Source organism: Lygodium microphyllum, chromosome 5 (assembly GCF_053477565.2).
Source record: "Lygodium microphyllum isolate KBCC chromosome 5, Lygodium_microphyllum_v1.1.10, whole genome shotgun sequence".
In the NCBI taxonomy this organism is placed as follows: Eukaryota; Viridiplantae; Streptophyta; class Polypodiopsida; order Schizaeales; family Lygodiaceae; genus Lygodium; species Lygodium microphyllum.
In genome coordinates this window covers 66,802,015-66,814,384 of record NC_141139.1, presented here as the reverse complement: position 1 = coordinate 66,814,384, position 12,370 = coordinate 66,802,015, and the positions used below count along the sequence as shown (strand labels likewise).

The following is a 12,370-nucleotide window of genomic DNA, read 5'->3' as shown; positions in this document are numbered from 1 at the left end:
TTGAAATTCTTGATCTCCCGCTTGATGTAGCTAAGAATATCCTCAAATTGCAATCCCCATGATGAATATGTAGCTCATAGACTCCAATTTTTCCTTCAAGAAAGCTCCAATATCCAAAAGCTTTGATAGAAGTGATCCTTGTAGCCCAAATGTGGCTGGAAATTTGAAAGGGAATCAATGATAAGCATCCAAAAGGGTGGAAGACTTCAATCCTTGATAGAGAACTCTTCCATTGAAGCACCTAAGCTTGCATATGATGCCCATACACTTGCAATTCCAAGAACAAGCCCTATTCTTGCAATATTGAAGTAAGACCATGAATTCTTGACATAATCCCGTGCATAAAAGTTTTAAGATGCATCAAGAACCAAAAGCCCCATGATACCATCCTTGAAAGTCCAAAATTTTTGAAAATTCAAGTGGATGCCCTGTTTTTCCCCGATTCAAGAGAAAAGAATGCTTCAATCTTGCAAGAAATCTTCGATGTCGGTCCAATGCTTGATTGACTAACAATGATGGAAAGACAGGAGGCCAAGAATTCTTTGAGAACGAGTTGGATTCTAACAGTTGTATTTTATTTTCTTTGCAACACTCCATTACAAACCGCAATCCCACCAGCCTAGAGACTCGATATGTAGAGAGACACGGTCTCACTGCATTGATTAATAGATTGTATACACGTGGTGGCCCAGTAAGTCACTCATATTTCTTGTCAGTAGTTACTAATTTTAATTAAAATGTATTATTATATGGTGGATTGATATATAGTTGTTTCTCTTTTATAGAGTCCATTCGATGCTCCTTTGCGGCAGGACGAGCTTTCGGATGACGAGAATCTATAGCTCACACTTGGATCACTCAAGTGCACATCCTCTTTTTTTTTTTGGTCCTGTGATTTATGTAGGCATTTTCTATGCACTCTGTTCTTATCATCCTTTGTATCTTGCAATGATTCCATGAGCGTTTTCATTAACTGATCTTGTATTTATTTTATATATCAGTCTTGTCATTCAAGTACACTTTGCCTTCATTTCGTCCCTGTCATAGTTTTATTTTTCTTTATAACCATCGCTATTAGTGTCACAAATTTACTCCACGTGTTGCTATTAGCATTGCAGTTTGCATCACCAACCATCACTATTCGCATAGCAAATAGTGATGCTAATAGTGACGGTTCTATGGCATTGTTAATATCAATATGTTTAGTGACAATGGGGGCAATTTTTTTGGTGAACATTTTTGTCGCTTTGAACGTCGGTATGAGGCATGTATCTTGTAGTGCATCTTACGCAAGGTGTCATGTAATTGATAATTGCCATTGGAGTCCTCTCTAGTACAAAAAAAGGCCCTTTCCATTTAGCTTGAAACTTGCTATCCTTTCTATTATTGGACCAGTTGTCATACCTAAGCACAATAGTCCCTTTCATAATATCCTTATTTAAGGCATTGTTATTAAACTTCTCTCTTTTTTTTTCTACTTGGGTAGCATAATGTTGGATTGCATTTTTTGTATCTCATTGCAATCTTTTAAGGTATAGAATGCATTGTTTGATCTTTGTCTTAGGTCAAAGATTTTTCCTTTCCAGCAGGTGAAAGCTAGCTAGCTCTATATCAATATGCAAGAGTGCCTCTTGGCTCTAGACCAGATAAAATGGAGTGAATCCCAAGAATGTCCTGAATGAGATGTGATAGACCAATAAGGCCACATTCAAATTCTTATCCCAAGTCCTAGGCTTATCGTAAACTGATTTAGTAATGATTTTATGAAACATTTCATTAACTTTCTCTAGCATCCCATTGCATTGAAGATAATAAGGAGTAGAATGCCTATTTTTGATACCGAGTCTCCCCATGAGGTCCTTTACAAGGTCTCTACAAAATCTTGGCCTTATATTTAGAATAATCTCTAATGGAGCTCCAAATCTACAACAAATGGATTCAAAAACAAGTTTTTCCACTTCCTTGGCAATGATCCTATTTGTGACAAAAGATTTTTACCATTGGGTCATATAGCCCACTCCCACTATGTTGTACTCCTTCAAGAATTAATACATGGAAAAGAATGAATTGCATCAATATCCTACCTTTCAAAGCACCCATATGATTTGATAGGTTTTTGAGGTTCAGAAGTGAGTTTCATGGTAGAGAGTAGGGAGTGGTTGAGTGATAATGTGTATTAAATTCTAATATATCATGATGGATTTCATATAAAGTTAGTGGTATTTTAAAACTTAAGGGAACTAGTAGCACAAGGAAGCTTGGTGCTGGCCCTAAGCAAAGAAGCACTATTGTAGTGAAAGAAAATCATGAAAATAATTATCTTCGCACTTTCATGTTGTTGATTTTAAAAGAATAGATCTGTTTGTGTGATCATATATGCACTTGCATTGATACACCACATGGTATCATATCGTGGATACATAGCACCTGTTTATATGAGTGATTACTTGATGCTAAGAGTGTGAGATATCCCAATCCATAAGGCTAGATATTCCTTTCCTTGGGAGTTACTTGATGAGGTTTATGTAATATCTCCTAGATCATTTAATTGAAAGATTAGACTTTGTTTCGAATGTGTTTTATATTCACAACCCATCTTGGGACCAATCTACGAGGTGTAGGAGAGTGTGGTGATCAACTAAGAGGTGCTTCCTATGTGTGCTACGTGGTGTGTATAACACCAAGATATTTAGGGAATCCCTATGAGGAGCGGGAAGATAATTATTTGTTGGACTACAAAATCAGACAAACACAAAGCTTTTAGATGCTCCTAGCCGTAAGGCCGTGTGGGGTGGTTTTAGATGAGTAGTAGAGGCCTAGCTAGTGTCTTAGAGCCAGTGTCTAGCCCATTTTAGGTTTGGAGAGGTGGTGCATTTTTTGAGAGCCACTAATAAGTGGGGGTTTTCGAATCTCGATCAATAGGGACTAGTTTGTTAATGTATTACAAAAGCTAGTGAGATAGATTCAAAAGATCATCATGCTAAACGTTAGAAATAAGAAAGATCTCAAAGGGCTAGACAATAGGCCAAAATCATTTGAAGATATTCTCTACAAAGGTATGGTTCAATATCTCTACAATGGGGCGGGATCTTAGTAACCCTAGCTTGATGCATAATTTGTTAAGAGAACAGAGTTCTAGTACTTCCTCCATTCTAGTTAGTTCGTCTACTTCAAGTGGAGTAATAGTTTCTATACTTTAAACTCCTTTAGCGAATCCAGATGTAACCACGGTGCGACCCATTGCAATTGTAGTAGGAATGCCGAACTTGCCAGTCTTACGGTTTCCTCTACCCATTTTTAATGGTGTAACAGAGGAAGATGCAGAACTTTATATCAATTAATTCCAAAAGTTAATGTTTCACTGTCGAATTCAAGATGAAGAATGCTTGATGATGTTCTTTAAGATGTCTTTGAAAGGACGAGCAATAGTATGGTATCACAGCCTAAAGGCTGAAACCATAACTACAATTCACTTTTTCTTTGCGGTCTTCGAAGAGAATTTTTCCCTGAAAGGGGAGGTTAGTATTGGCTACATATTATCAATGTAACATGTCAAGAACCTCACATAAATATTCGTTGATATGCCAAGAAACTGAAGGAAGTATTTCGTAGGTTGTAAACCTATATTCCCATTCTAACTCCTGCTGCTCAGTTGTAATACTTTTTGAATGGGCTAGACTTTAACATTCAAGTGTAGTTGAGTAGTGTTGCTCTTATTAACATTGATACGACTATTACAAAAGTAAAGGATATAGAATCACAATTGCAAGTAGCTTATACCTCTTCGGCAAACAGGAATTCAAGTCTAGGTGTTGGAAATACTTTGGCGTTGACAAATAACAGTCAAGGGATAACCATGATTCCTCCTAATGGTAGAGGAAGCATGATCCAAAATGTGCCTATGTTGCCACCTCCTCCCAGTGTGACCATGTATATGGCTAGTCAAATGCCTCCACCAAATGTTCCAAGCCAAACAATAAATCCTACCAATGTTACAAGAAATCAAAAGCCAATTCCTAATCAATTGCTTAGACCAATGGAACTACAAGTACGCGATCATGGTTATGAGTCAAGTTCCTCGAATGTCCTTAGTGAAGCTAAGGATATGCTGAAGCACTATATTGACATGATTATCGAATAATATAGACAAATAGTCCTTGATGCCAATTTTTTTAAAAAGCAGTAGAATCTGATAGGGAGTATGCCTTGAAAAGGATAACCCCTCAAAAAACAGTTGTAAGTGGTGTGATGGTCAAAATTTTCCTAAGAATTGTCCAAATCTTAAATGTGACATATATGGGAAGTCTGGCCACTTAGCTAGTACCTATTGTGGGAGAAAGATTAGTTCTCTCCAACAAGAAAGTAAATAGCTAGTTTTGATCAATCATCGAGCACATGGAAATAATCTCTAGCAAGATGAGGGGCTGAAACAAATACTACAGAGAGGGAAAGCTATGGTAGAGGAGCTGCCTAGTGGCAATGGAGTTAGCCCTATAGAAGTTGTTTGCATCAATGGCACTGAAGCTTCTAACCTATGGGTCATTATGAGAGGTCAAAAGGTTTGAATCGACAAAGACAATATAACACATGTCAAGGGGGAAAATGCTAAGCAAGACAATAAGGGGACACAAGTCCTTAATCCCAATATGATAGTGGGCGTGTCAAAGCTGTAGATGGTAAAGCCGACCCCAACAAGGATAAGGAGTTGCCAAAGAATAAGGCAAAAGGTAGGAAATAGGCACCAAAGTCGGTTCAAAGACCAAAGGAGAGAATGGTCTGGTGAGAAAAAAAGGCTCTTGCTAGCTATTATGAATTTGATCTAGTGAGTTCTTGTTGCAAAGTTAAGCCGAATGTAAACCTCATGTATTTAACTAAGTTGTCTGCAGGAGTGTGTACAAAATTTAAGAAGATTCTTCACACATGGTATATCCTTGAACCCTTGGGAATAGCGTGAGTAGGAGATGATTGGTTTGAACATGCTAAAAAACATTTTTCAAGGGTAGCACCATAGGTTGATGGAATATTAGTGGATTATACTATTGTGAACATAGAATCCTCCATCAACATTATGAGTTTGGAATTGATGGAGAGGCTTGGATTAGAAATCAAGATAGATGCCCCCACAATTCTTCGAATGGCTGATGATAGTTTAAGACAACCTGAAGGTTGCATCACTAAAGTTCATGTGATCGTTGCGAGTGTGGAATGCATTTTGGACTTTAGAGTCATTAGGTTTGTAGGGTGACCTAGCTATCAAGTATTGCTAGGTAGGCCATGGATGTTACAAGCAGACTGTCAGGTTGATATACCCACTGGTCAGTTCATCTTTGACAAAGGTGCCAAATGTTTAGTAGCATATGCCTATTCTAAATCTCTTCAAAGTGAGAGAGTTCCTTTATCCTCATCAAAGTTAGACACATTAGATGCTCCATTTTCTAGAGAGTCATCATTAGGTGATAAATCCAATAAGGGGTCCACCAAGGAGGATATTTATCAAATAAATTTGAATGGGCCAATAGAAGCTCAAGAGAGGATTAGAGATGCGGATGTAATTGAGTTAGACCTTGCCACGTTGAATGATTCATAACCAATAAAATTAGGGGTCCATGCTTAGGTTAGATGAGAGAAAGGACTATGTGTCCTTGATACAAAGATTCTATGATATCTTTGTGTGGAGTTATGATGAGCTGAGAGATATTCCTCCAAACGTGGTTGTTCATACAATTCCTCTAAAGGAAGGTGGTTGTCCTATGCATCAAAAAGTAAGGCATATGCCTTTTGAATTAAGGGATGGGCTATTTGAGAAATTGATAAACTACGAAAAGATGGCCTAATATTTTCTGTTCAACACACAAAATGGTATTCACCACTTGTTTTGATAAAAAAGAAGAACAATCAGATTCAGTTTTGCGTAAATTTTAGAGAGCTCAATAAATAGACGGTTAAGGATTACTATCCATTACCATTTATTGATCAGATTTTGGATCAACTAGTAGGTAGGGAGAGTAATTAATTTATGGATCGCTTTGTTGGATACACCCAAATGGCTATTCTGTAAGAAAGACAAGTTGAAAACAACATTTATCACTGTCTTGAGTACTTTTACATATCATGTGGTGGCCTTCGGTCTATGCAATGCGCCTAGTTCTTGGCAATGAACAGCGATTGAGAAGACTTTTGGTGATACCTCCCTAGAGGAGTTAAAAGTATTTATTGATGATTTTGGGGTAGCCACCACAAGGAAAAGACAACTCGTCATTCTAAGGAAATGCTTTAAGCATTATAGACAATTCTGCATTCCCCTTAACCCATAAAAGTGCGCCTTTGGGGTACCCTATGGGTTGTTACTAGGCCAAGTGGTTAGTTTTGTTGGTATTGCGACTAACCTTGAAAAGATAAAGGTTATGGTTGCTATGAGCCCACCATGTACTCTAAACGAGGTGCACAAATTTCTATTATCACTAGGATATTACTGAAGATTTATCAATGCAGTGGCAGATAGAGTGTTGCCATTGACGAACCTCATATCCTTTAACTATCTGTTTGAGTGGAATTTTCATGAATAAAACATAACCCTTTTCTATTCAATCTGTAAATAACTCCTTTATATTACACCCTTCTATATGTAAAAAATATATAAAAATTGTATTTTAAAAATACCTTATTTGAATCCACGTGATGCACACATATATTCATGAGTAACTTACCAGGGTGGAATGAAGCCTATCAAGTATCCTTTGAGGATGTGAAGCATGAATTAGTGAAAATGCTAATCCTAAAAGCGCCTAAAAGAGGTGAAGTTTTCTATATATTTTCAATAGCAACAACGCATAGTATCAGCTATTTTTTAACCCAATTTGGAAAGAGAATTGGTATCATTAAATTGCATTTGCTAGCAAAAAGTTGGGAATATCTGAAGTCAACTATACATACATGGAGAAATTGTGCCTTATAATGGTTTTTACCAAGAAGAAATTTTCAGCATTATATTCTCTATGAGAAGGTAGTATTTTTCACGAAGGCGAAAGTACTTACACCATTGCTAAAAAATTTGTAGCCCCTTGACCATTTAGTAAAGTGGTTAATTACTTTGCAAGAGTTCGATTCTAAGATTAGGAGTAAACCACTGAAGATGCAAGGTATTGTGGAATGTCTTGTGGATTTTGGGGAGCCAAAGGAAATTCTGGCTGAAGGAAGTGACATTAAAGGTTTATTCAAGATTGATACAACTTCCATCCCTTCTTGGTATGCAACTATAATGTATTATTTATATACAGGAGGATCTAGGGATGCTTTATCAAAGTCTAAAATGAGAAAGATCAAGTAACAAGCATTACTCTTTTCAATTATAGTTGGTGTCTTGTATTGGAGAGTTGTAGATTATATTTATCACCATTATGTAGTACTTGTGAGGTACCATTCATTCTTGAAGAGTGCTATGATTCAGTACGTGGGGGACATTTTGCTAGTCGGCTTATCGCCCAAAAAGCTCTTTGTGCTAGCTATTGGTAGCAATAGATTTTCCAATATGCTTTCAATTATGTTAAGCGCTACGATATCTATCAAAGACATTATGCGAGGGAAAATTGTAAGCGACCTCTAAACCCTATTTTAGCTACATAACCCTTGGAATAATAGGGTATTGATTTTGTGGGACCAATCTACCCTTCATCATCTATGCAAAAGCGATATATTATTGTAGCAATGGACTACTTTACAAAGTGGTATGAAGCTCAAGAAACGATGAATGATAATGCTAAGAAAACATCATATTTCATTATAGAGCAAATTGTTTGCCATTTTGGTCCACCAAAGGAGATAGTGTCTCTACTCCACCCTCTTCTCTCTCCTCTCTACTCTAATTTCTCTCTAGTTTCTCCTCTCTATTATATTTTCTCTCCTCTCCCTACATTTATAATCCTCTCTCTCTCTCTCTCTCTCTCTCTCTCTCTCTCTCTCTCTCTCTCTCTCTCTCTCCACTCCCTTTATGTTTGTTTTCTCCCTCTCCCTTTCTTCCTCTACCCTTCTCCCTCCCCTCTCTAATCCCTCACCTCTCTTTCTCTCTTTATTATTAATCCAAACCAACACTTTGAAAAACTAAATCAATTTTTACCAATTTCTAGTTGGATTTAATGTTCATACTCTAAGCTTATTAAAATTAACCATGGGAGTGAAAATAGGAAAAACGCAAATATAGTAGGGTTTAAATATGTATCTCAAGTTCCGATAACATAAAAATGAGGAGAACAATTATATTTTAACCAAAAGTAAATTTAACTAGTGTTAGAATATGCATAAACGTGTTTTTAATGGGAAAAAATTTAAGTTGCATCAATATGCATATCCAAATGTGCATTGGCATTTTCATGAAGAAATATTGAGACATACATCAAGTGCATATGAGCACACCCATAGGTGCTTGTATTGCATTCTTATTTTTCTTAGAACTGCAACAGAAATCAACATTACTATTTTCCTTATGCCTTGTATTGATTATGTAGGTCTCTAATGAAATTTCATAGCTTTGAAATTTTATTTACCATCTAATAAACATCTCCACAATGATCAAAATTGACACAATATGTAAAGAGGTATACATGCCATAAGGTGTACTAGTAATCTTATGAAATTTAGTAGCTTTCAAATGTTATTTACCATCTAATAAACATCTCCACACTTATCAAAATTGGCACAATATGTAAAGAGGTATACATGCCATAAGGTGTACTAGTAATCTAAAGAGAATATGTGAGTTTAAATACTAGCAACTAAGGGGTCTAAGTTGCCCATTTGCACTCATTATTTTTCTTTGAGTTATTCTAAAATGTTGGGACTAGATTCTGGGTTAAAATCATTTTTTTGCACAGTAATTTTGTATACAATATTTAGACATGCATGCTCTAAAGTTGCTTTACATTGACTAGCCTCATTATTTTCTAGACATCAAACTATTATAGAGACCTTTTGTCTTACTTCTCATAATGTGCATAAACAAGGCATTAGTGTTCACAACACCTTGACCTACCATGTGTCCTTGTAAAATGTCTATGTTAGATTAGCTCTATAACTACATGATGTATTGCATACATAGTGTTTTTTGTAAATAAAGGCTAATTTTTTCTTTGGAATACATATACATCTCAAGAATCCCTACACATATATGAATAGTGATATTTGACAAATCTCCCTATTACAACCATACTAGAATTGTGAATATTGTTGCTGCATTTCATAATACTCCTGAACTTCTTGTTGAAGACCACATTTTTATGTTGATTTGACTTGTTATGCTATACTTTATGTTGAAAAAACTATGAAGGTATAGGTTGCCTCAAGGAGTGCATTGAGTACCACAATCATCCATAGCTTCATAATAATATGAAAAGTTAGGACTATAAATACTACAAGACTTGCAAAATCCATGATTTAACTACTAGATATCTCAAATATCTAATAGTGTGTGAAGTTGTCTCACTTGCTCTTGCATAAATCATATCCTAAATAATAATGTCTCTCACAGAAACCTAAGTTTGAATTCAATGTGCATAGGACTCAAAAGCACATACACAAATAGACAATAACATTTGAATCTAGTGTTGGTATTATGAATCTGTATAATCAGGGAAGAAAAAAAATTTGAGATCCAACCACAACCCTATCATGCATATTTCATCATATTCAAGTTCATCCATAGAGAGAGAGTGCATGGCTTGTGCAACTTGGATGCATGGTTGTCTTGGAGTTGTTATGATATGCAAGAACTCCTTTCATTAAACATAAGCATATCCATCTATTCTACATTCATCATTTCGTAAACATATGATTTATATATCAAAGAATTTGAAGATCAGATTATATCGATAGAGTAAGTAGGACTATATGACATGTCTTTAGCTCTAAATACCCATTAGGGTTTTTACAGTGATCTTAAATCATCAAATAGTTTTATTAGAGGAATTATTTTTTACATAATGTTAATATTGTGGGAGGGAAAATTTAGGCACAGATATGATATATTAAGTTATAGTTCCATGCCCATGCCTCTCTTAATAAAGGCCTTATTCTTCTAGCAACGCACAAACCTTTATCTATGAAGCGTGCAATGATATTGTGAAAAGAAACCCCCTACCAAGGAGCTCTATGGAACCCTGCTTTTCAAAAATAACTCCCATTGTACAAACGTGACAAGCTGCCGACATTCTTGCTAGCTTGCAATCTAGTGTGTAGTGTATTATTCAGTTGATCATTGCCATGATGACAGATAGAATTATCTAGCCTTTTGTGTGTTTAGACTCTTGATTGCGACTACGTACTCAATTATCACTTATTAAAGCACTCTCCGAAGTAATAAGGGATACTCGAATCACTATGGAGAACTTAGTATTTCGACCATGGAAATTTCATCCAAGTCAAGTCATGTCAGATGAATGCATATTAACCGGACGACGGACGTTTTATTACAACGCACCGCTGGTCTGGTACACAGTCGCTTATAATAACTAGCTGGCGCTAGTGCGGGAGGCCGTATATTAATGGAGATAGGTAGGTATTCAGGGGCAGAAGGTGATGGCGAAGGTGCCCCCTGTGGGCGTGCCGTGGGTGGCGTGGTCGTCCTTAGACCAGCTGTAGGCGTCGGGGCAGGAGGCGCGCACGTTCTGGGCGTAACCGGTGTTGGGGTCGTCGCGGTTGGGGTTGACGCAAGCATTGCCGTTGATGTTTCCCGAGGGACAGATGGAGCGCGCCGCGCTGCAGGAAACGCCCGCGCCGTCGCCTGTGATGCTCATGCCCACACCCAGCTGAAAGCCGTCCACGGCGCTCACGTCGTAGAAGTCCGTGCCCGCCGGGTTGTTGATGGTGAACTCGGCCAGGAGGCTCGGCGTGCCTGTCCCCAAGTTGCCCGACCAGCCATTAGGGGGCGTCAGAGACCTTGTCTCGCCGGACGCCAGGGAGAAGCCTGTGGTCCCTATGGACGGACCGCCGGCGTTCTCCCGCACTTGCACGCCCAGGGTGCTCCCGCAATGGTTTACCACATTGAAGGAAGTGGCCGATACAATATTTATTAACTCACTTGTCATACTCATCAGTATCATTGTCACGACGGCCAGTGATGCTACCAGCGATGACCTGCAGCAGCTTGCACCAGCCATATCGTCGCTTGCGGACAATTTGTAGTGTCGTTTATCGAAGAAAGTATTGGACGCGCACCCTGATGTTTCTGATGCGGCCTCTATTAAGAGTACTGCTCTGAGTGACGTTTCTGGTACGGGCTCTATCAAGAGGAGTACGTCTGCTCTGAGTGAAATGTAAGGTCTGTTGCGTTGTGTTATGATCTGCGCCTATGCTCCTCGTCTTGATTCATATTTCGCTTACCGATCCGACTCTTATATATAATTAGCAGCGCAAAGTACTGATAGAACTAGATGACTAGTTGTCCTGGGACGTCCTCAAATGTCAGCGGACGACGTCATCGACCCGTGGATGAATTAGCTGTCTAGAGTGTGCGGCCGACGCGGTCGCACGCTGCTACGTCTGTTGTCCATCCAAGGAAACGGCAAGCATGGAAAAACTTGCTTTTGAACGGCGCTGCTACGTCTCTTGTTCAAACGTGAAACGCTCTCGACCGGGGCATGCGGAATTAGAGTTTGGGAAGGCCGGATGAGTCCTCCTTCGAAGCAGTCACCAACGCGTGAGTCCTTTGTCAAAGTCTACAGCGCTTATTACCACAAGGGAGCAAGTCGTCACGGCTTCAAAAGCCCTTCAGCGGCCAGCAGCCCTCGATCCTTTCAAATTTGAGGGCTGAAGGTCTCGACAACTTCCTTCTATCAATGTCTATGTCTTGTGTTGAAGGGCAACCTTTCGGTTCGTCGTCCTTCTAGGCTAAATTTGACAATATTGCCCTTCTTTAGATGAGTAAAACTTTCAAAGTCCTCTACTGAAGAAGGAATTTCCATTTCACCTCGTGCTTATTACCACATGGGAGGACGACGTTGTCAAACCTTAGAGCCCTCAAATTCGAAAGCAACTATGCCTTTTGTTGAAGGGTAACCTTTTTTATCATCCTTCCGAACCAAGTTTAGGTTGAAATTTACACTACCATGCTTCTTTAGATGAGGAGAACTCTCATCCATCCTTTATTGAAGAAGGATTTTCTTTTCCTCATCATTTAAATGCCCTTCTTCAATGGTCTATTAGGGTTATGTAGCACCAACAATTTAACACACTAACATTAAAATAGAATTCTAGAATTACATTTATGAAAATATATTTAAATAGCCACGCACAAATCTTCATGATATATTGAACCATAGCATAATCATCTATGCCCTATGACCTATCAGCTAGGTATGTGATATAATAGCATTATGGCATC

At 38.2% G+C, this 12,370-nt stretch overlaps 1 protein-coding gene across 1 annotated transcript; it reads right to left on the bottom strand.

Annotated features, from left to right (window-relative positions):
- Window positions 1-10,045: 10,045 nt before the first annotated feature.
- LOC148035923 (pathogenesis-related protein 5-like) lies at window positions 10,046-11,331 on the bottom strand. The gene has a single exon (XM_087679039.1). It carries the CDS (start codon window positions 11,145-11,147, stop codon window positions 10,551-10,553), a length of 597 nt encoding a protein of 198 aa, XP_087535165.1. The 5' UTR covers window positions 11,148-11,331; the 3' UTR covers window positions 10,046-10,550.
- Between the last annotated feature and the right edge of the window lie 1,039 nt (window positions 11,332-12,370).

Excerpts from the sequence above, each read along its gene's own strand:
- LOC148035923 (XM_087679039.1), bottom strand. The coding sequence starts at position 11,147 with ATGGCTGGTGCAAGCTGCTGCAGGTCATCGCTGGTAGCATCACTGGCC.